Below are 23,567 nucleotides of genomic sequence, written 5' to 3' on the forward strand. Positions count from 1 at the left end.
TCCTTGTTATTTAAACATATATAACCACTTATTTATGACTTTATATATAACTCATCAATATAATCAATCTAATAAATAAAATAATAAACGATTATGAATATTCTTCAAACGCACATTAAATATGGTTAATAAATATACAAAATATTTTTCAGTGAATAATAATACTCATAATCTTTTTAATTATATTCCTAATACTTCAAAAAATTTGCTAATAAGTACTTATTTCCGAAATTTTTTTGAAAGCGTTTTTCCGAATTTATATTCTATCTCATTATATTCCTATATTGTGATGTGAAATTTTATTTCAAAGCACTGTATAAGGATTTTAAATTTTTAACATTAAAGTTTTGAAGGTTTCTTTATAAAACTTATTTTTTTTTTAAATTGGTTATTCTTGTACCATTGAAAATTACCTTTTAAAATAATCGTTAAGAAGATTCTTTCTTAAAAAAAAAATCATATAAGAGAATATATATCATGATTATTGATTATTCTGTTTGAACAAGGGGGATGGAAAAACAAAACAAAAACAGAATCACAGCAGAGGAGGTAAGTAAGTTGTGGTGATTGGTGAGAGAAGGAGAGAATCGTAATTTAAAGGAAAAAGTAAGGGTTAAAAGATACAAGGCCCAAAAAGAGAGACATTGCTGAAAAGAAGTGACCTTTTTAGCTTCCCAGAGAAGAAGTAGAGAACTCACTTTTACTTACTTACTCCCCTTTAAGCTACCGGCGCTTCTCTTCTTCACTAACACGCCGAAACGCGTTTCGTCCTCTAATCCCTTTTTCTTCCGCGCGATTCTCGCACCCAACGGTTTCAACGCACTTCTCAGTTCTCACTCTCACACTCTCGCCTTCCCTATATTCGCATTCATTCACGTTTTTCTACCGTAAGTAAAACCTTTTTCTCGCTCGTTTTCTCTTTATCGGCTTTGGACTTTGATTATCTGAATGCTTTTCCTGTTTATTGAAACTCATTGAATCGTTTTTTTTTTCCGAGCTGTTGCGGCCGTTAGAACTGTTTTCCGTTTTGCAATGTGCGCGTGATCATGTTCTGCATGTTACATGATCATGCTTTTGAATACTGTCTTCGTTGTGTTTGTCGTAATGTGACTTCTCTCGTTGCTCATTATTAATGCTTTCATTCGGTTCTGATGCTAATCATTCTTCTTTCCCTCTCTGCAATCTTTGTTAATCGGGATTGTGGAGTCACTCTGTAATTATGCTATAACAGACTCGTTTTGCAATGTGAATGACATGTTCTGGCATTGGTTATAGTATATATTACTCTTGATACTGTATGTTAGGTGGAGTTTTTTATTTTTTGGTTTTTATTTTGGCAGAAAGTATTTCCTCTTAATTGATTATGGATATGGCAAGACACCATTCAAAATTTCTGTCTTAACTCTTCAATGGAATTTGGTGTGTCCTTCATGGATGCTTTCTAATATGACAATCTATTTATAAAAAGCAATTCTATCAATATTTCAATTCCCCATTTTTTATGAATATTTTATTCTCACGTATGCGGTGCATATGAACGTGTATTGAGCTGGTTTTTTTTTTTTAATAATTGATGAAAAATGCTATGAACTTGTTTGGGTGCATTGTGGTTAAGCATCAAAATCAGCCATAGGACACAAGGCTAAGTCAAACCGCACAAAAAAAAATACTAGTTTATTGGCTTCAGCTAATTAAAAGAAATTTGCTGGTTTGATATTCTTTATGGAACATTGTTGACATGGAATTAGAATGTTGAGGAAAGTTTTTTTTTTTTTTTTCTGGTTTAAATATTTGCTTATTTATTTTTCCCTTTAGGTTTATATGGTATATCTTCTAATGCCTAATCTGGGCTCTTCATGGTATTGGTACCTACACTAGTACACTTTCAGTGAAATAATAACTACTCTATGTATCGATCTGCATTTTTTACTCATTTATTATTGATCTCATTTCTTTACAATCTATTAATACTTGCTAATGAACAGGCTGCTTGAGATTTTCTGCTTTGCACAAGGTTACCAAGTTCCATGGATGATAATCTCTTCAATGACCAAGTGGTGCCATCTGGTCGCATAACAGGAATAAAGTTTGGCCTTTTAACTGAGGAAGATATAGTTAAGTATATTCTTGATCTTATTTGCATTAGCTTTCAATTGTTTGGTGTATTAAGTCAGTGTTACTGGTGGCTCATATTATTTCCAAGCAAATACTAAAAGACACATGCCGAGGAAATTTCAACCTAAGCACCACGTTTATTCCTTTATTGAATATCCATGGCATTGGTCCAAATCTATAACAACATAGTAATAATTGTAAAAGTATATATAATGGCATGCACTTACCATGCATAAACACAGGATCAAGGGATGGTTGGAAATAAGAACGTCCTTGTTTGGGTGCATCTGTTCTATTTGCCTTATAAATGAGACATCCCTAATCTATAGACTGGATTATCAATCTCGAATGTCTTCTCTCACCTTGTAATTTATTAACCATGTATTGGATATTAATCAATTTCACCTTTACAGGAGAATGCCTCTACTTTGGAAATACAAGCAGCCGGGCAGGTTAACTGTTCTGATTTGGGACTTCCAAACCCAACTCATGAGTGCACCACTTGTGGTTCTAAAGATAGAAATTTCTGTGAAGGTGAGGATGTATTTCAGGACAATTTATTTATGGATTATCATTTGTAAATATACTAGAAAAGACAGTGAAGGATTAATACTTAATTTCAGGCCATTATGGGGTAATTAAATTTAACATTACCATACCCCATCCTTATTTCCTATCGGAGATTGCACAACTTTTGAACAAAATCTGCCCTGCTTGTAAATCTATTCGAGAAGAATTACGGAGCAAGGTCAGCTATGCTTTACTTATGCCAAATATTACTATAGTTAATTTTACTTTTTTTTACTATGATTGCCAATTAGTTTTAGTGCACTCTTGTTGTAAAGAGCTTCATATTGTCAAAGGGCCATATTCAATTTGGGGATCTAACATCTGGTGTCCTATTAATTCGACCTTCCATGTGCTATGAAGGGCAAGAAAATTGATTTCTGTTCATGTGTGTGCATGTCTGCGGGTTTTTTTTTTAAACTAATTTAATTTATTTAGTTCATTTATTTGTTTTAATCATTTACAAGGGATCATATTTGATACTTTGGTTTACTTGATTCTGCTCTCTCTTGCAGAACAACTATTTTCCCATGACTTTTGTGTGTTCTATTTATCTTTATCTTTGTACAATCTTTATGTTAACACAATGCACCCCTTTTTTTATCGATTTTCTTTGTTGGATGTATAGAGGGATCAGGAATCAAATGTATAATAAAAGGTCACTTGTTGGCCTCTTCTTGGAGCATTATTAATTAATTGAGTATTTAATTTGTAATAAGCCATAAATACTTCCAATCAATAATTCAATTTGGAAAATCTCCTTTTAACAATGTGTTTGGATGATAGTTATTGAGTTGAATGGTAAAGGAACAAGGGAAAAAGAAGTAATTATAAAGTAGATATGAAGGATAAATAACTCAAGGTAATCTATTTACCTTCCATTCTGCTGCAAGAACCTATGTCTGTTAAACTTTTACTCCCAAAATTGGGATGGAATGGAAAAGAGTAAAACTTATATGGGATTCAGAAAACAAATTGTATTTGGCTGGAATGTAAGCCTTGTGTTGAATGACTGACATTTGGAGAGAAGTGGATGATTTATGCTGAGGGATTTGGAAGCTTTTGCTTTTTTGATGTTTTCTTTGTTCTTGAAAATAGGATTATGTTTTGATCCAAAAAAAAGAAACTATGCGATTATTAATGTTCCAAGCAAGGGAAGGTAGTGTTTTTTTATTTTTTAATAAAAAAAATTCCCTTGTACTATTATTTCCTTCCTTTTTGGTCCCACCCATACTTGTTTCTTTCTATTTCATTAACAAAGAAGATCCAAATATGGGTTAAAAATTAATCTAATAATTAGTTGATTAAGCATTCATAGAGTAGATAATGTATTATGGGATGCCTGTAAAATATGGAAACTTATTTGATTTTTGAAGTCCTTCAAAACCATTTCCCACTTCTAAGTTACACGGGATGCTTAAGTAAAATTAGACATCCTCCAAGACTCTCATTGGTCTTTGCTTCTAGAAGTTCCAGGAAATTATTCCAATATATATATATATGTTTCTTTGTTGTTGTTGGGGTTGGCTTGAATGGGATTGAATTTGTATTTGTTTTTTCCATTATTATCTGCCTCTATTGATAGTTCAAGTGTCTTCTTACAGGGTGCTCAATTACTCTTTGGAACCAAACGGTCTAATGGTTGTAAATATTGTTCTGTAAGTTAGTGTGGCTTCATCCTCTCCAAGAATCAATTTTGGTTTTGGTTTTCTTTCATTATTCTTCTTTTTGTTTTGTATTATTCATAAATTTTTATGCATCAAACAGGGAAATAGTTATCCAAAAATGAAATTCAGAGTTTCGTCCAATGATCTCTTCCGAAGAACTGCGATTATTGTTGAAATAAATGAGAGGTCTTTAAACTCAAAGAAACATTTGGGACGAAGAGTACCTGAACATTTTTGGGATTTCATCCCCTCAGATCCTCAGCAAGAAGAAAGTTGCATAAAACCAAACAGAAGGGCTTTATCCCCTTATCAGGTAGCATTCCCCAACTTTCACGTATGTTATTTAATTTTGTATCGTTTTCCTTTGGATACTCATAATGTTAACCATATTCATATGTAATCTTCGTCTGTATGATCCGAAATTGTATATTATATCATGTTAAAGAATGGGGGCTATTTTCGATTTTTGAAAGATAAACTGTTTATTATTGTCTCTATTGAAAATGCTTCTTCGAAGCTTAAACTTGTGTCTTATAAATTTTAGCACATTATTTGGCATATACAAATACGATAGATCCAAAGGACATTAATGCGACAATTGAACATGATACATGCAATTATATATGTGATCTCAAATTGGGCTTGATTGCAAAAAGGTAAATGCATCAGCTCTAATATTGGGATTCAGATTTTATTTACTTGATTTTTATTATTGATGCGATGTTCAGCAACATGAGATGTTCTTTGATGTGCTCACATTTTAATAACTTTTTCATATTAATTATGTTTTCTTCTGTATCAAGTAATGCTCTTTAGTGTGTTTCTGGAGGGATGGAATTTTCCAAGACCTCTGAATTTGATATAGCTTTCAAGTTTATTTTCTTGCATCATTTTCAGTATGAGGTCATACTTTTCTGCTGATGCTGTATTATTATCGTTATTTGGTATTCCCCTTTTGATCTCAGGTTCTTTGTTTGCTGAGCGATGTTGATCAAGACTTTGTTCAAAAATTTGTTCCACAAACGGAGTTACTTGGTCTTAATTGCTTCCCGGTGACGCCAAACTGTCATCGCGTGACAGAAGTCATGCATGCATTTTCTAATGCAAATCGATTGAGTTTTGTAAGTATATTTCTTTTTCTCCTTTATTGTGTTCTTTAATATATTTATGAACTTTCAGATATAATCACTTGAGCTCTAGTCTTTAATATGGCACTTTGCCTGGTTAAATGTTTTCAGGACAACAGGACCAGAGCTTGTAAGAAATTGGTTGATTTCCGGGGTACCGCTACTGAGTTAATTTCTCGTGTTTTGGATTGCCTGAGGATCTCTAAGGCAAAATTTTCAACCTTTACTTTTGTGGCATTTTGTCAGATTGTGATTTTTTGTCTTTCTTATGATTGTACTTTAAAATGCAGCTACATCCTGATAAAACACCAGCAAACAGTTTTGCTGATATCCAGCAAAAGAAAAATGCTGAAAATGCGTGCAATTCATCTGGTTTGAGATGGATGAAAGATGTGGTTCTTGGAAAACGTAATGATAGTTCATTCCGTACGGTAGTAGTTGGTGATCCAGACCTTGAGCCTGGTGAAATTGGTATACCTTGTCAAATCGCTGAAAGTTTGCAGGTTTCTGAGTATGTGAACAAGCATAATTTGGAAAAATTGCTTTATTGTGGCGAATTACGCATGATAGAGAAGGGAAACATAAAGGTCCGCAGAAAAGGTAGTCCTATTGTCCTGTACAAAAAAGAAGACCTTCAAATAGGAGACTTGTTTTATCGGCCACTTGGTGATGGTGATAAAGTATTGATAAATAGGCCACCTTCCATACATCAACACTCAATGATTGCTCTCTCGGTTAAAGTCCTACCAATATCTTCCGCGGTGTCTATCAACCCACTTTGTTGTTCCCCACTCCGTGGGGATTTTGACGGTGATTGTCTTCATGGGTATATTCCAGATTCAGTTGCTGCAAGAGTTGAGCTAAGTGAGCTAGTTTCTTTGGAGAAGCAATTGATAAATGGGCAGAGTGGTAAAAATCTGCTTTCACTCTCTCAGGATAGCTTGACGGCTGCCCATTTGCTGATGGAAGATGGGGTCCTTTTGAATGTTTACCAAATGCAGCAGCTTCAGATGTTTTGCGCTCATAATTTAACGCCACCTGCTATTGTTAAAGCTCCTTCAAGTAATACCTCATTTTGGACTGGCAAGCAATTATTCAGCATGCTGTTGCCTTCTAATCTTGACTATTCTTTTCCTTCAAATGGTGTTTCTGTCAGAAATGGCGAGCTTATATCTTCTTCAGAGGCTTCTGGTTGGTTACGTGATTCTGACTGTAATCTCTTCCAGAGTCTTGTTGAACAATGTCAAGGGGACACTCTAGACTTTTTGTATGCTGCACAGAAAGTTCTTTGTGAGTGGTTATCTATGACAGGTTTCACAGTTTCACTTGCTGACCTGTACCTTGCTTCTGACTCCTATGCACGGAAAAATATGATGGAGGAAATCTCCTTTGGCTTGCAAGAAGCAGAACATTCGTGTAACTTCAAACAGTTGTTAGTAGATTCCTGTTGTGATTTTCTGGCAGGTAATGTTAAAGGAAATGAAAAGACTATGATTGATGTGGTTCGTATGAACTATGAAAGGCAAATATCAGCTGCTCTCAGTCAAGAGTCAGTTGATGCTTTCAGACAAGTTTTTCGTAATATTCAAGGTCTAGCTGACAGATATGGAGAGAAGGACAATTCATTCCTTGCTATGATCAAGGCTGGAAGCAAGGGTAATTTGCTGAAACTAGTGCAACATTCCATGTGCCTTGGCCTACAACATTCTTTGGTACGTTTATCATTCAGAATTCCCCATCAACTCTCATGTGCTGCTTGGAATAGTGAAAAGGGGATTGATTCTGTTCAAAAGTTTTCTAGTACTCCTAAATCTGTTCAGTCTTATATCCCATATGCTGTGGTTGAAGGATCGTTCCTGTCTGGGTTGAATCCACTTGAATGTTTTGTTCATTCGGTCACAAATCGTGATAGCTCTTTCAGTGACAATGCAGACCTTCCTGGAACATTATCTCGTAGACTAATGTTCTTCATGCGGGATATCTGTGGTGCATATGATGGAACGGTTAGGAATTTGTATGGTAATCAGATTGTACAGTTTTATTATGATACTGATGAGGATTCGCCTATGGGTAGCTGCTCCCAAGAGACTACTATAGGTGGTGAACCAGTTGGAGCACTTGCTGCTTGTGCGATTTCTGAAGCTGCATACAGTGCTTTGGGTCAACCAATAAGTCTTCTTGAAACATCACCTCTGTTGAATTTAAAGAGTGTTCTGGAGTGTGGTTCCAAGAAAAAAAGTGGTGACCAGACTGTCTCTTTATTTTTGTCTGCGAAATTTCGTGACCGGAGATATGGGTTTGAGTATGCAGCATTTGATGTTAAGAATTATTTGGAAAGAATAATGTTCTCAGATATTGTTTCTACTGTCATGATAATTTTCACTTCACAGTCTAGAAACCAAGAAAAGTACAGCCCTTGGGTTTGCCATTTTCATCTAGACAAGGAAATTGTTCGCAGAAGAAACCTGAAATTGTGTTCTATCATTAACTCTCTTAAGAAGAGATGTGGGATTCTAAGGAAAGAATCCAAAGTATGTTTTGCCAGCATGGAAATATCACTCAAGTAAGTTTCTTCTCTTCTGGCTCTTCAAATGGTAGTTGTTAGATAAAAAAATATTTACTGTGATGTCTATATTGATGCTTTGCATTGTTCTGTCTGCTCTCAACGATTATGCTTATTTCCCCAGCTACTTTTCATCCAAGCCCTAATAATATAATAATTTGCTACAACCTGTAAACAAAATTCAAGATTTCTGATAGATGTTATGGAAGTACCTAGGAGGGGATGAGCAAATGGTAATAGAACTCCAAAGGAAACCACATTAAACTTAGTCTCTAGTGCAATGGAGGTTCTTCTTGAGTTTAAGTTCAATATAAGATGGAGAAGTTTCTAAATAACAAAAAGGAAAAGAAGATATTGGAAACTTTAGAAGTGGTTGAAGACTAACATTAGGAGATAGTTTAAAAATTACAGTTGAGCATAGGGCAAGTATATATGTTTTTAACCTTTGTCTAAAAAAATTTCTCCTTCCATAAAAGATTTACTTTAAGCAATGTATATTATCTTTCTATTTCTTCCTGCGTTGTTATTATTCCTTGGAGCTTTGCCATTCATGTTGACTCAAAGAATGTAGCAGGAAGTGTTCAGCTGCATACATGTCTCAGGAAGGAAAAATTACTTCTACAGATAAGGGAATGGAGGGTGATGATTGCATCACTGTCACCCTTGTTGAATACTTAAACAATTCCATACCACTTGATGATGTTCGGGACTTTATGCTACCTTCCCTTCTTGGAACTACTGTAAAAGGTTGGCAGTTATCTAATTTACATAAATTTAGTTTAATCTGGTGATTTGCAAGTAATGCATTTAGAAATTGCCCTCTTTTTTTCCGTTTTCTTGTTGTTGTTGTGTAAACATCATTTGGAAAATTCTTTGATAAACAGATATATGGTTGGGACATTCTTGCAAAGCACATTTCTGCTGCATACACATGGCCACTGAAGTTTGCCTTAAACTCGTATAAACTTGCATGTTCAATTTGGGGTGGGGGGTTTTTCTTTTTCTTTTTTCTCATAAAAAGAATTCAATATAATATTTTGTTCAAAATATTTTTCCCTCTGATTTGATGATATCCTTCTTATGTATGTGTATGTATTGCTTGTCATGTAAAATATTATCAAATTTAGACATATTCTTGAATCCCTGAAATGCTCTTTAGGATTTCCGGAGATCACGAAGGTTGATATTCTGTGGAATAGTCTTCCGAAATCAGCAAATTTCAGAAGTGGCTGTTCCGGGGAACTTTACTTGAGGATTACTATGTCAAGTGATAATAGCAGTGGAAGATTCTGGGGTGTTCTTATAAATCATTGTCTACCGATAATGCATATGATTGATTGGACAAGAAGTCTCCCAGATAACATAAATCATTTCTGCTCAGCCTATGGAATTGATGCAGGGTGGAAATATTTTCTCCAGGTGTTTATACTTTTAATTCTCTTCTTTTTTGAAGGTTCCATCAAAATTCATGGTAATGTGTATTAATTTTCTATCATCTGGTTTCAAATGTAGAATTTGGCATCTGCAACAACAGATACTGGCAAGACAGTCCTTCACAAGCATTTGCGTCTTGTTGCTGATAGCTTGTCAGTTAGTGGAGAGTTTGTAGGGTTAAATGGAAAGGGCATGGCACGACAGAGACAACATGCATCTGTTTCATCTCCCTTTGTACAAGCATGCTTTTCTGTCAGTTTTCACATTTATGATTCCAATCACATACTTTATTTTTAGCAAAGGTCAGTTTATGGTGGCCTATAGAAATCTTGTTGAAATTCTTGAATCTTATTAAACAGAACCCTGGTAGTTGCTTTATAAAATCTGCCAAGGCTGGAGTCAAAGATGATCTGCAAGGCATCCTCGACGCATTGGCATGGGGAAACTGTCCACCCTTAGGGACAAGCGGACAATTTGAGATTATATATTCTCCGAAGGTAATGTTATCTGTTTACTTATGTTTAAATATTTTGCTGTTAAATTTTATTTTTTTTTTCCCGTTTACAAATACAATTCTATTTTCAAAGAACACAATTTGCAAGGCAGTTGTTCAGTATTTCAATGTACAAGAACTTTTTACTCCCAAAGAAGTATTGTTTTTTTCTTTCAAAAATAATGTGTCGACGCATTTAAGTTATGGAAAACTTTGTACTGGTAGTGGTTTCGTTTTAATACTCTTATACTTTTTACAGAAGTCCTTGCAAAAGAGTAGCCACATCCTTTTGCATATTATGGTTTCTTCACTTTATTCCATTTTTCTACCATTTTCATAACTGCAATCATAATTTCTCTGGCACTAATGAAGAGTGCATCAGAGCCAAGGATATTTTTATCTGGGGTTGGGCTAGGAAAGTAAAGTAAAAACTCAAGGGTTATGTCACGGAATTGTCTTGAACCTCGTAAGTTGTACATGCAAAAGCTTTGTAATGTAAAATGGTATAATTCTTGCTTTTTATCAGGGACAAGAGCTTGCTAAATCTGGAGATGTTTATAAACTGCTAAAGGCCAACTTTGACCAGCAGATTGAAAAGAGCAGTCTCCCTACTGCTTACAAATATTCAGCTGAGAAATGGAGTTCTAATGTTCGGCCCAAAAATGGTGGGTTTGGCTTGAAAGTGCACAAACAGTTGAAAAGCCTTATTAGAAATTTTGTGACTGTGAACGATATTTACAAACTGACTTCTGCATCAAGGAACATACTGAACAAGTAAGAGCCTACATATAGCTTTTGTATGCTCTATTATAATGTGTATTTTGATGGCATCAACTGCCAGATATTCTATATAATGGCATTCACACTTGTGTATATATCGTGCATTATATACTTATGTTGAAGAGAAAAACTGGAGGGTTGTATTATTATTACGCCAGCTGTAGATCTGTAGTGTTTCTTGCAGTTCAGTACTTCAACCATAGGGCTTTTTTTTTGAGATAATAACCATTAATTTATGTTTTCTTCTGGCTTGTGTTTTTGAGATAGTTTGCTGGTTGGGGAAGAACTAAAAACTCAATGGTCATGAAATTATTTGCACAATTAAATCCTTTGGAAGAGATTTTGTGCCTTGGGTCTCAGTCCTTCTCAAGGCTATTCCATTTTAGATCCTTATCAACTCTTGAAATATTTAGAGAAAGGGAAGACAATAATTTCTACCGTTGGATTTTTAGTGAGTTTAGTTTTGAATTTATTTCTTAGTGTTCAAGGAAACTAGACTTTTCAAATAAAGGATAAATTACGTAGTAAGTTCCTACTGTTTCACTAAATTTCAAATGTTAGAACTTAAAATTCTGTAACAAAGTCATTGCGCATCTAGAGTTTTTAAAGCAGTTGCATTTTTCAATATTGCTACTAAAATCGAGGCATATCTTTTGGATGCTGTTGCTACCATTGTTTCTTTAGTTTCCCATAACATGATTCGGGATCTCTGTTTTGCAGAATAATAGTAACTGTTGGCTGTTTTTGGTGTAGGTATTCAATTGATGAACAACTAAATGAGAAGGACCTATTTACCATGCTGAAGGTTCTGCATTTTCATCCGCATAGAGATGAAAAGTATGGCTCTGGACCACAGCACATCAAGGTATGCGAGCTTGTGTGAAGATGGTCTGATTTTGTGATCAAAATTCATTTTTTTTCTTTATGCTAATGTGTATAAACTATAAATATTAGCCATAAAAATTCAGGAAAATCTCTTGCAAATCAGGTCTATTTAAGTGTACCAAAAAGAAAACAGAATTCACTTTTAATTAACTCCTCTCATGATTTAACGCTTTAGTAAAGTTTAATTGATTGACAGGGTAAATATTTTATTATTAGTGTGTGGATATTATTCTCTTATATTAAGGCATTTCAATTTCACAGTAGGGGGAATATTCTATATGTTCTCTGAAGAAGTCAAGGAAACTATCTCTGCTTGGGTTAAATGTTTTTCTTTGAAAAGTGTCATTTTTGGTTTTGATTGACTGACTTTATGGTTATGGTCCTTGATGACTTTAATAGGGTCATGTAAACAAGCATGCAATGGTTAATCCACTTATACCTGGCCTCCCAAAGGGTCCCTTTCTTCTTTTTACTAAATTTGTAGCGATTTGCAGGATCTACCCAATATAGGATGAGATATTTCATTTTTATTTAAGTAAAAGTATCCAACTATGCTAAAAAAATCAGCCACCAAATCAGCCACCCTATAAAATACGTGTTAAAGTACAAAATATACATTGAAAATGATTTAAGCAACATATACATGTATTTATACATAAATACATAGTGACTGATTTTTGGTATGCACATACCATTATATATGAACTTTACTACCTGATCCTTTATATCAAACCCTTGGAATATCTAAAATATCTCATAAAATTCTTATTATAGAAAACATTATATTTCCTTATTTGATTCCTTATTTACCCAAATTAGGAGTGTAATACTAATGCCGGTTTAAATAGGGATCAGTGATTTGTATTTTGTATCGTATCTATATAGAGAAAATATAATTAAAAGTCTCCTCTCTGTTGTTTGCACCTTCCACACCTGAACTTATAATTCCAACCAGAAAGATTATCCAATATTTCAGATTTTTTCCCCTTCCTTTCTGAAATTTTACTATAACAAAGCAAAATGAAAAGTAACGCAATTTGTCAAATATTTTAGGTTTTTAGAATGAAGGGAAAGTTTGAGCGACCTAAATTTCATGGTTGTAGTGCAACACTTCGCACTTGTTTACTAAGAGATGTTGGAGCTAACTTTGCTTTTGTTGCCAAAGTTAAAATATTTTCTAGTGAAACAATATATTACAAATTTCTCTTTTTTCTCCTCATAAGATGCTGATGCCTTTTCTGTTGCCATTCACAGGTTGGATGGCACCCTGAACATAAGACTACACGCTGCTTTTTCATAGAACGAACTGATGGGACTGTGGAGGATTTTTCATACCGGAAATGCATTCTTGGTGCTCTTGAGATTGTTGCCCCAGATAAGGCAAAGACCCAGAAGAAAAAATGGAAGAAAGATGAATAAGCTATCTCTGCTTGTTCAAGAATAATAAGTGACTGGCCACTTGATCAGGTGACAGCCACAAACTAAAAATGAGATGATGATCATGGTGGGTGATAATAGTGCAACAACTCTACAAGTACAAAATACGACGTTGTTTTTCTACCTTTGATTTTGAAGGAGGAGGTCCCAAATCAGTGGTAGAGAATCACAGTTGTTTTTTGTGAGTTTAGAGTTATGTCATTGGCCTTGCTCCAGCAAAAAGCTGACGAATAGTTTGGAGCGTTCATTTTTGTTGTATACTATCAGGAAGTTAGTAGCTAACTGAAATGTAGCTCGTTTGTTAGAGGCGCTACGCAGCAAACCAAGATCAAAGGGGTAATATTTGTGCAGCAGCCAAGTTTGAAAGCCAATGGCCATATGTTTTTGTAATATCATAACCTAACAAACTAGTCCTTTTTATGGTAAAGATGGAGGGATCCTTACCGTTAGCTTCTTTTTGCTTCTTCTACTAATACTTTATTTGCCTCCTATAACGTCAGGAAGGCAAGGAAAGATCTAGTGGAAGCAGCAACGAGAAGCTTGAAAAGGTTTGCCCCGGACCACTTTTATTCTTAATATACTTTGGCAGTTAGATACATTCTTCTTTGGGCTGCTTCCTTCAAATTCAATGAGTGCCTCCTCTCTCTATTATCTCCCTCTATTGCAAAAATAATTTATGCTTTCTTTAAACAAATTAGCTGCATATAGTATTTAGTAATAAATTAGCTGCATAGTGCTAATCTATCATACCTTGCACTTCCAATTAAGCTGCGTTATACTTTTTAATCTTTTTAAATGAGAATGGTTTCTAAATGCAATTTTTGTTTTATCATGTAATACACTAATGAAAGATTACGCAAGTTAAAAGCTATATTTGTTCAAATTCTTCATTTTTTCTCATCATATGTTAATATATGTTCATATACTAGTTTGTGACTTTAGTGATAAATAAAACCAGGGAGACGAGCTATACTTGGAATCTGAGAAATATTGTCAGCAGTGATAAATAAATCAGCAGCATTGCTACACATGTGGATCATCTTTCGTTTATATAATCGGGTATAAATGAAAGAGTAGTTTGGGAACTTGTTAATGAATGAGATATTCAGTTATTTTGTAGATATAAACAAAAAAATGGTTAGAACTAAGAATATGACATAGCATGAATTACTGGAAAAAAAAAATATCATACCACTGATGATCATCAAAAACTAAGAATATGACAAGGATATACTCTAGGCCAGAATTGTGTTCACAAGTGCTGAAAAGTAAAAAGGTTAGAGAAAGAAAGAAAGCATATATCTCAGGCCTTTTATATTAGAATTAGAATACACACGATAGATTTGGAAGCCTTTTTATGTGTTGTTTCAATATATATTCCATGTCTCGATCAAGGATAGATGCAGAGAAAGCAGTAGGAACCAGGATATGCTGTAGCATATGCTAATACTTAATGAGCCAACTTTATCTATATATATGCCAAGAATCAACAAATAGGTAGCCATAGTCAGAGACATATGGTTTGAGAGAGATAAATAAAGGTCTAAGAAAACCAATTGCGGGGCTCCTCACCTTTGGCAGATACATGACGTACGTTCCAACACATGCATGCATGAAAGCATGCATATGATCCGCCAAAGGAGAGTTGCCCTGTAACTGCGTTCTTTCTTAATAATAACATGAATCCATGCATTCCACCACTCAACTTCGATTCTTGGACTTTCTTGGACATTCATGTATGATCAGGTATGTAGTCACTAACGTAGTTAAAAAAAATTAGTGTACGTGTGTATGCACGATACATGCATGTGCTTATGCTAGCTGTCTTTAATTATGTAATTATGATATTATATTATAGGAAGGTTATCACACTGACAAAAAAACATTGGTGTTTTAGTGCTTTTATCGATTTGATCGTTATTATGAAATACATCCATAATTGATATCAATAGCTAAAATTACTGGAACACCCATGTTTTTGGATCACCTAAAAATTTTCCTATGTGTATGCAAATGCAAGCTAAGGGTAATTAGCTACTGAAGCTCGTAGACTGGAGAAACTGTTCTCTCTAGCAATTAGCAAGGGGACCATCTTGCCCATGGAGGAGCTGGCTACACATATGTAGTAGGTCCAACTAAGATGCAAGCTACTATAATAATGATGATATCTAGCGATGTGTTAATTGTTAATTAGAACCTCCAACAAGCTAATTAGCAACAGGCTCGTAAGTCGGAACCATGCGCCAATCTATCTTTCGATAAAGTTTAGAGAGAGATAGAAAGTTGAAGTACTGCTCGCAAAGACTAATAATGCTTTCATATATTAAAATTTTGAGAAAATACCATTTCCTTCTCCGGTGAGATACTAAAATGACACTCACCTCTCCTCTATTTTTAAATTTTTTGTGTTAATTAATGTTAACTTTATCCATTTTTCAAGAAAAAATAAATTATTTTTTATAAAAATATCCTTTAGCAAAAATTTTATTTTTTATCATTAAATTTTACTTACCAAAATACTCTTTAATAAATTATTTTTTATTAATTAAATTATATTTTTATCAAAATACTTTTTAAAAAAAATTAATAATTAATTTTTTTTCTAAGATATCCTTCAATAATTTTTTAATTATTAAATTATAATTTTACCAAAATTTTTGTTAACTATTTTTTTATATTTTACTATTAATTTTTTGATATCAATATATATTATTTTAACGTTAAATAAAAAATCTTAGTAAACTTATTTTTCAATATAAATATATATTAATTGTTATACATATTAATAATAGTAGGATTTTTTATTTAATGTTAAAATAATATATATGAATATCGAAAAATTAATAGTAAAATATAAAAATAATTGTTAACAAAAATTTTGGTAAAATTATAATTTAATAATTAAAAAATTATTGGAGGATATCTTACAAAAATAATTATTAATTTTTTAAAAAAATATTTTGGTAAAAATATAATTTAATTAATAAAAAAAATAATTTATTAAAGAGTATTTTGCTAAGCAAAATTTAATGACAAAAAAATAAAATTTTTGTTAAAGGGTATTTTTGTAAAAAATAATTTATTTTTTCTTGAAAATAAATAAAGTTAACTTTTAGTTAAGACAACAAAAATTTAAAATTGATTAAAGATGAGGTTTTTAAAAAGTTATAAAAGAGGAAATTGAAGTGTTTGAATGTATTGTGTTATAAAATGTATAGGGAATTAGCCTCTTTATAAAGGAATTACAGAAATAGAAATAACTAGAAAATAGGAAAGAAGGGAAAAATACTAGCCTAAAATAAAGGAAAGATTTCTAATCATAAAATCCCTAAAATTAAGCTAAACCTAAAAAGGAAAAGATTTATAATTAATTCTATTTACATAAAAGATTCAAGAAAGGAATTAGGAATCTGATTTTGATTTGATCTAGTCAACACTCCCCCTCAAGCTGGCTTGAAGATATCATTCATTGACAGCTTGCTTATTATGCTATCAAAAGTCTTCTTGGGTAATCCTTTAGTTAGAACATCTGCTAATTGTTCCGTAGTTGGAACATAGGAGATGCAAATTTGTCCTCTCTCAATCTTTTCTCTGATAAAATGCTTGTCAACTTCAACATGTTTAGTTCTATCATGCAACACTGGATTATGAGAAATGGAAATTGCAGATTTGTTGTCACAATACAACCTCATTGGTGGAGAAATGGAAACTTTTAGTTCTTGTAGGATTTTCTCTACCCATAATGCTTCACATATTCCATGAGCCACTGCTCTAAACTCAGCTTCTGCACTACTTCGTGCCACAACACTCTGTTTTTTACTCCTCCAACTAACCAGGTTTTCGCCAACAAAAGTACAATACCCAGATGTTGACATTCTATCCATGACATTCCCAGCCCAATTTGCATCTGTATAAGCTTCTACTTGAAGATGTCCATGCTTTTTATAGAGTAATCCTTTCCCAGGCGACCCTTTCAAGTACCTTAGGATTCTAAAGACAGCATCCATGTGTTCTTGACCAGGTGAATGCATAAACTGGCTTACCATGCTCACAGCAAAGGTATATCCGGGCGTGTATGGGATAAATAGATTAGCCTCCCTACCAACCGCTGATATCTCCCTTTGTCCATTACATTTTATGGTTCAGCTGGCTTCAATTTTAAGTTGGGATCTATAGGTTTTTCAGCAGCTTTACAACCAAGTAATCTCGTCTCTTTTAAAAGATCTAGGATGTACTTTCGTTGGTTCATAAAAATGCCTTCCTTAGACCTTGCAAATTCAATTCCAAGGAAGTATTTTAATGAGCCAAGTTCTTTGATTTCAAATGCTTTGGCAAGCTTCTCCTTCAAGTCTTTTAGCTCCCAAAAATCATCACCTGTCAGAATAATGTCATCCACATATACAATTAAGATGGCAGTTTTATTAGCTGCTGAATGCTTATAGAAAAGTGTATGGTTAGCTTGGCTTTGAGTATAACCAAGTCCCTTCACCACCATTCCAAGTCGTTCAAACCAAGCTTTTGGGGATTGTTTCAATCCATAGAGAGATTTCTTTAGTTTTCACACTTTATTCCTCCCTAGTTCAGCTTCAAATCTAGGTGGAAGTTTCATGAACACCTCTTCCTCTAGTTCCCCATTCAGGAAAGCATTCTTTATATCCAATTGATGTAAAGGCCAATTGTAATTCGCAGCAAGAGATAAGAGAATCCGCACAGAACTGAGTTTGGCAACTGGAGCAAAAGTCTCTCGATAGTCTACTCCATAGGTTTGTGTATATCCCCTAGCTACTAACCTTGCCTTATACCTCTCTATGCTTCCATCAGCATTGCACTTGATGGTAAAAACTCACCTGCAGCCAACCAATTTTGTATTCTGTGGCAGATCTACAATCTCCCAAGTTTCATTTTTCTTGAGTGCATGCCACTCTTCCATCACTGCTAATTTCCAGTTGGGATCATCTAGTGCTTCCTCTATATTCCTAGGCTCAAACAGATTTGTAATTTTAGAAGTAAAAGCTCGATGTTTTTGAGAGAGATTTTGGTAAGAGACATAATTGGAAATAGGATGGTTGGTGCTGTTTTTGAGTACTTTTTTTGGTGCAGGTTCTGGTTTCTTTCCTAAGGGCTATTGGCAAATTATTATTAGAAGTGACAATTTCAGATTTACCTGGAAGTTCCTGAAGTACTACAGTTGGGCCGTCTTCCGGGTTTTCAGATTGGGTTGATACAGAGATGATGGGCTGTTCTCTAGTCTTCTTGGGATATTTCCGAACATAACACCGAAGCTCCTTTTCTTGTGGTATTTCTTTTCCTGTTTGGATTCCAACTAATTCTGGCACAATTTTAGAATTGGTTTCCACATCTTGTTTTGCAATTGTTTCAGAATTTACTTGATTAGTGAAAGTTGTATCCTCAATATGTAAGATAGGAGTGGGTAAAGGTTCATGCAAAAAATTTTCTTCCCTTAGACTCTCCCCCTGAAGAAAATTCTTTTGAAAAAAGGTTTCATGTTCCGAAAAAGTAACATTCATACTTACATGAAATTTCTTGGTGTGTGGATTGAAACATTTATAACCCTTTTGACTTGGAGAATAGACAATAAAAATGCATTTTTCTGCCCTTGGATCAAGTTTACTTCGATATGAAGGTGTATGTAAAAACACAGTGCAACCAAATACTTTTAAAGGTAAGTCAGAATGCAACCTACATGCTGAAAAATTCTTTTTGAAAGTATCCAACGGTGTGCAGTAATTTAACACACGTGTGGGCATTCGATTTATGAGATAGGCTGCTGTTAGAACAGCATCTCCCCATAAATACTTTGGAACATTACCCTCAAACATAATGGCATGTGCTACTTCAAGAAGGTGTTTATTCTTCCTTTCAGCAATGCCATTTTGTTGGGGTGTATTGGGGCATGTAGATTGATGTTGAATACCTTTCTTTTGAAAAAATTCACCAAGATTTTTATTAAAGTATTCAGTGCCATTATCACTTCTTAATATTGAAATTTTTGTGTCAAATTGTGTTTCTACCATTGTTGAAAAATACTGAAAAATTTTAGAAACCTCAGATTTTTCATGCATGAGATAGATCCAACATAGTCGTGTGTGGTCATCGATAAAAGTTACAAACCATTTTTTTCCAAATTGAGTTATTATTTTTGATGGACCCCATACATCACTATGAATCAGGTGGAAAGGTTTAGATGCATGATAAGGTTGAGAGTAATAAGGAGCTCTATGGCTTTTTGAACGAATACAACTTTCATATTTAAGTAAGGAAGAATCAATATTTTTAAACAAACTTGGAAACAAATGTTTGAGATATGAAAAACTAGGGTGTCCTAGTCTATTGTGCCAGAGAATTATTTGGTCCTTTATAGGCATAGAACTTATACCACTAAATCCTTGAACTATTTTATCCTCCGAAATATCCTCAAAGTGATAAAACCCATCCATCATCTTAGCACTGCCAATCATCTTCCCCGAAGTCCGGTCCTGAAAAATACCATGAGTGTCAAAGAATGTCACAGCACAATTGGAATTCTTGCAGATTTTACTAATAGAGAGAAGATTACAAGAAAGCTTTGGTACATGTAGGACATTTCTTAGGTCAATGTTTTTGGACAGTTTAATTGTACCTTTTCTAGCAATAGATGAAAAACTACCATCAGCAACTCTAATTTTTTTCATTTTCAAAGCAAGGAGAATAAGTTTTAAATAAAGGGGAGAGGCTGGTCATATGGTCAGATGCACCTGAATCGACAATCCATGGTGCATTCAAGTTTGAGGTGCAGTTAAGGGACATAGGAATACTAAAATTACCTGTTTGAGCCAAAAAACCACTAGGAGTACTAGACACAGAACTGGAATTTAACAGCCTTATGAGCTGCTCAACCTGTTCCTTACTCAATGATGATTTTTCAGCCTCACGAGCAGTTGGGGTAGAGCGTATTCTGGGACCAGGTTTGCTGCCTTTAAGATGTGCTGGTTTTCCATGAATCTTCCAGCAGGTTTCTCGGGTATGACGAGGTTTATTGCAGTGGTTACACCAAATATTAGAGGGGTGCTTCTGATTTGATGAACTTTTAAGTGCAGCAGGTGCCACTAAAAGTGCATTAGACTCCAAAGAGGTCTGTTTAGTCTTGCATTTTTCCATCATCACAGCTCTACGAGTTTCCTCTCTTCTAACTTCAGCAAATACTTCTCCAATTGAGGGTAGGATTGCTCTTCCAATAATTCTGCCACGAACTTCATCTAGCTCCACGTTGAGGCCTGCAAGAAACTGGAATATCCTCCCTTCTTCCACTGTTTGTTGGTGGTGTTTGGCATCAGCGGCTGAATTCCACTTGTAGTTATTGAAGTGGTCAAGATCCTGCCACACCCGCTTCAATGTGTGAAAATATTTGGTGACATTGTCACTCCCTTGTTGAATTTCTCTAGCTTTTAGAGTAAGTTCATAAATTTGGGATTTATTCCCAAGATCAGAGTACATCTTCTTGACACTATCCCACAATTCTTTGGCTGTGGTATAGTACATGTAGTTACTGCTGATATCCTCCTCCATTGAGTTCACCAGCCATGTCATCACCATGGAATTTTCGGTATCCCACACATGATATTGTGGGTCAGTGATGTTAGGCTGGCTTCGCTCACTAGTGAGATATCCAATCTTCCCTCTTCCACGGATATACATCTGAACTGATTGAGACCACCTAAGGTAATTTGACCCATTGAGTCGAAATGTGGTGATCTGAACCAATGTTCTGAGAACCGGACCGGACCGGCCGGTTCAACCGGGTTAACCGGAAACCGGTCCCCTAGCCGGTCCGGTCCACATGAAAAACCGCGCTGCAAAAAACCGGTGGAAAAACCGGCCGAACCGGTGGTTAACCGGCGAACCGGGTGAACCGGCCCGGTTTTTGTCAACGCCGGTTCTCTCCCAGCCCCCTGAAAACGGCGTCGTATTAACTTTAAAAAAAAAAAAATTAAAACAGCCAATATCTGAAGCTGCTTCCCCCTTCCCTTCGACATTTCCCATTTTCCCCCAAATCTCCAAAACTAACCTAAAGCCAAAATCCCTTCACCTTTGTTTCGAAGACAGCCACCCTAATCGGAGCTGCAGACGGCGGAGGTGGTCGTCTTGTCTGCGTCGAGGCTGGAGTCGCGGGTCGTGGGTCACCGTCGCTCGTCGTCTTCTCTGCTTCCAGGGTCGCTCACCGTCGTCTTGTCTGCGTCGAGGCTGGAGTCGCGGGTCGTGGGTCACCGTCGCTCGTCGTCTTCTCTGCTTCCAGGGTCGCTCACCGTTGCTCGTCCATCACTGGTCGTCTTCTCTGCTTCGTGCTCGCTTACCGTCGCTGGTCGTCTTCTCTCCTTCGAGGTTAGTTCGTTCTGGCCTCTGGGTTGAACCAGTTTAAGGCTTCTGATGTTAGGGTTTAGGGTTGTGCTTCCTGCTCGGTTGTTAAGCTCTGTTATTAAATTTTATTTTTTTTTGTTCTGTGCTTCAAATTATTAAGGCTGTTGTATGTTGGATAATTTGATTAAGTTCTGTGTTCTTGACTTCTTGGTTGATAATGATTTCTGTTCTGTTAATTTTTGATTGTTAATTTCGGTTGTTAGGGTGGATAATGAACTATGCTCTGTTAATAATGAACTCTGCTCTGTTATTAAATTTTGTTGGTTTTTTTTGTTCTGTGCTTCAAATTATTAAGGCTGTTGTATGTTGAATAAATTGATTAAGTTCTGTGCTTCAATTAGTCCGTTAGCATTTAACCTAAACAAGTTTTAGTGCATAATTTCTTTCATATAAACATTGACCATTGTATAGTTTTCCCATTTAGATGTTCCAATTTCAATAGTTACTTTTACTCTAAAATAATTATGTTAAATCTGCCTAGCAAAGATTTAGGTTCATATTCTTTGTGTATATGAGTATCCAACTTCCAAATGTGCAAGTTTGTTCTGTGCATACATTGGAAAACTTTGGAAGTTTTTTGTTCTGTGCTTCAAATTATTAAGGCTGTTGTATGTTGAATAAATTGATTAAGTTCTGTGTTCTTGGTTGATTAAATTCTGTTCTTGGTTGAATAAAGTGAATAAAGTTGGAACTTGCCAAGTGGATTGTTGATGCACGTATTCCTTTCAATGCAATTCAATCACCTTACTTCCAACCTGCATTGGATGGTGTTGCTGCAATTGGACCTGGTTTATTGTCATTAATTATAAAAGAAGGGTATTCAAAGTTATATATTTTGATATTTATTGCCAAGGAAATGCGTTTATTTGTTTTTAAAGAAAACACATATTATATATTTCTTATTTTTTCCTTATATTAAATTTCTTATTCTTTTGATGGACAACACTTGAAATTCAAAATGCAGTTTCAATACATTAATCAATGAAAGAGCTTAGTGGCATCAAATAATGGAGAGAGGCATGAGGATATAATCATTGTAGTAGGGATGAAAAAAGTGATATGTGAGTCTCAATCTCAAAGCTAAGGAAGGAGTGGGTGCAAAAAGTATTAAACAAGAAAAGTTAAGAGGAACAGGGACAATGGAGGGATATAACAAAGGGAAGCACAAAATGGATAGGATTGACGGAAAAAGAGGGGGTGCAGCCACAATATGCAAGGAGTTATTTTAATATGGAAAATTTTGTCATGTGTTTTAAGTTTTGTTGATTGGTATGAGGATTACTTTTGGTGTGTTTTAGTTGTTGGGTTTTAGGATATTTTTTTGTGTGTGATTTTGTTTTCTTTATGATTTTTTATTATTCTTCATGGGGACGCGGAAGGAAGTGATTGATAAATCATACACATTGTCTCTCTTATTTTGGATCAGTTTGTACCAACAAAAAAATGGATAATATATTGTAAAAATAATATTTTTAAAAAGATTACACAAATCTATAAATTTATTGTTTGTAAATAATAAATATTAAATAATAAATAAGACACATAAATTCATTGTTTAAAATTATGTTTTGATTTTTTTTATAATTTTATTATATATTTAATTAAACCGGTTCAACCATGGTTCAACCCCGGTTGAACCATTGAACCATTGAACCAGTCACTTGACCGGTTCGATGACCGGTCCGATTCTCGCAACCTTGATCTGAACTGAATGGGAGTCACCACTAACTAGTATCTGTTGCTCAGATTTTAAATTTGATGGAGTAGGAGTGGTGTTCTCCTTCTGTTCAGGATTAATGACTGAGGAACTGTCAGCCATAGCTATAAATCAGAGGCACAGTGCAGAGATCTTGCTCTGATACCAAATTGAAGTGTTTGAATGTATTGTGTTATAAAATGTACAGGGAATTAGCCTCTTTATAGAGGAATTACAGAAATAGAAATAACTAGAAAATAGGAAAGAAGGGAAAAATACTAGCCTAAAATAAAGGAAAAATTTCTAATTATAAAATCCCTAAAATTAAGGTAAACCTAAAAAGGAAAAGATTTATAATTAATTCTATTTACATAAAAGATTCAAGAAA

At 34.6% G+C, this 23,567-nt stretch overlaps 2 protein-coding genes and 1 long non-coding RNA gene across 4 annotated transcripts; 2 read left to right on the forward strand and 1 right to left on the reverse strand.

The window, feature by feature from the left end:
- Positions 1-643: 643 nt before the first annotated feature.
- On the forward strand, positions 644-13,719 carry LOC112800836 (DNA-directed RNA polymerase IV subunit 1). 2 transcript variants are annotated; one of them, XM_025843242.3, is made up of 16 exons: positions 644-887; positions 1,986-2,114; positions 2,529-2,649; positions 2,739-2,863; positions 4,287-4,340; positions 4,450-4,662; positions 5,315-5,470; positions 5,588-5,683; positions 5,767-8,039; positions 8,611-8,786; positions 9,199-9,458; positions 9,552-9,725; positions 9,833-9,970; positions 10,493-10,740; positions 11,500-11,611; positions 12,886-13,719. In XM_025843242.3, exons 2-16 carry the CDS (start codon positions 2,028-2,030, stop codon positions 13,048-13,050), a joined length of 4,398 nt encoding a protein of 1,465 aa, XP_025699027.1. In that variant the 5' UTR covers positions 644-887; positions 1,986-2,027; the 3' UTR covers positions 13,051-13,719. The 2 variants fall into 2 exon arrangements, with proteins under 2 accessions (XP_025699027.1, XP_025699028.1); XM_025843243.3 differs by having other exon boundaries at positions 8,614-8,786.
- Positions 13,720-19,530: 5,811 nt separating this feature from the next.
- Positions 19,531-20,763, reverse strand: LOC140184826 (uncharacterized). The gene is made up of 2 exons (XM_072238007.1): positions 19,893-20,763; positions 19,531-19,565 (listed from the first exon to the last, which is right to left on the reverse strand). The coding sequence occupies exons 1-2, from the start codon at positions 20,761-20,763 to the stop codon at positions 19,531-19,533; spliced, it is 906 nt and encodes a 301-aa protein (XP_072094108.1).
- A 288-nt stretch (positions 20,764-21,051) lies between these two features.
- Positions 21,052-22,981, forward strand: LOC112800838 (uncharacterized). The gene is made up of 2 exons (XR_011881813.1): positions 21,052-21,447; positions 22,448-22,981. It is a non-coding gene; the product is annotated as an uncharacterized lncRNA (long non-coding RNA).
- Positions 22,982-23,567: the final 586 nt, after the last annotated feature.

Source organism: Arachis hypogaea, chromosome 5, assembly GCF_003086295.3.
Source record: "Arachis hypogaea cultivar Tifrunner chromosome 5, arahy.Tifrunner.gnm2.J5K5, whole genome shotgun sequence".
Classification (NCBI taxonomy): Eukaryota; Viridiplantae; Streptophyta; class Magnoliopsida; order Fabales; family Fabaceae; genus Arachis; species Arachis hypogaea.

Coding starts and splice junctions, on each gene's coding strand:
- LOC140184826 (XM_072238007.1), bottom strand. CDS start 20,763: ATGTATATCCGTGGAAGAGGGAAGATTGGATATCTCACTAGTGAGCGA. Junction 19,566..19,892: donor TGGTTTTTTGGCTCAAACAG/GTAATTTTAGTA, acceptor GGTATTTTTCAG/GACCGGACTTCGGGGAAGAT.
- LOC112800836 (XM_025843242.3), top strand. CDS start 2,028: ATGGATGATAATCTCTTCAATGACCAAGTGGTGCCATCTGGTCGCATA. Junction 5,684..5,766: donor ATTGCCTGAGGATCTCTAAG/GCAAAATTTTCA, acceptor TTTAAAATGCAG/CTACATCCTGATAAAACACC. Junction 9,459..9,551: donor GGTGGAAATATTTTCTCCAG/GTGTTTATACTT, acceptor TTTCAAATGTAG/AATTTGGCATCTGCAACAAC.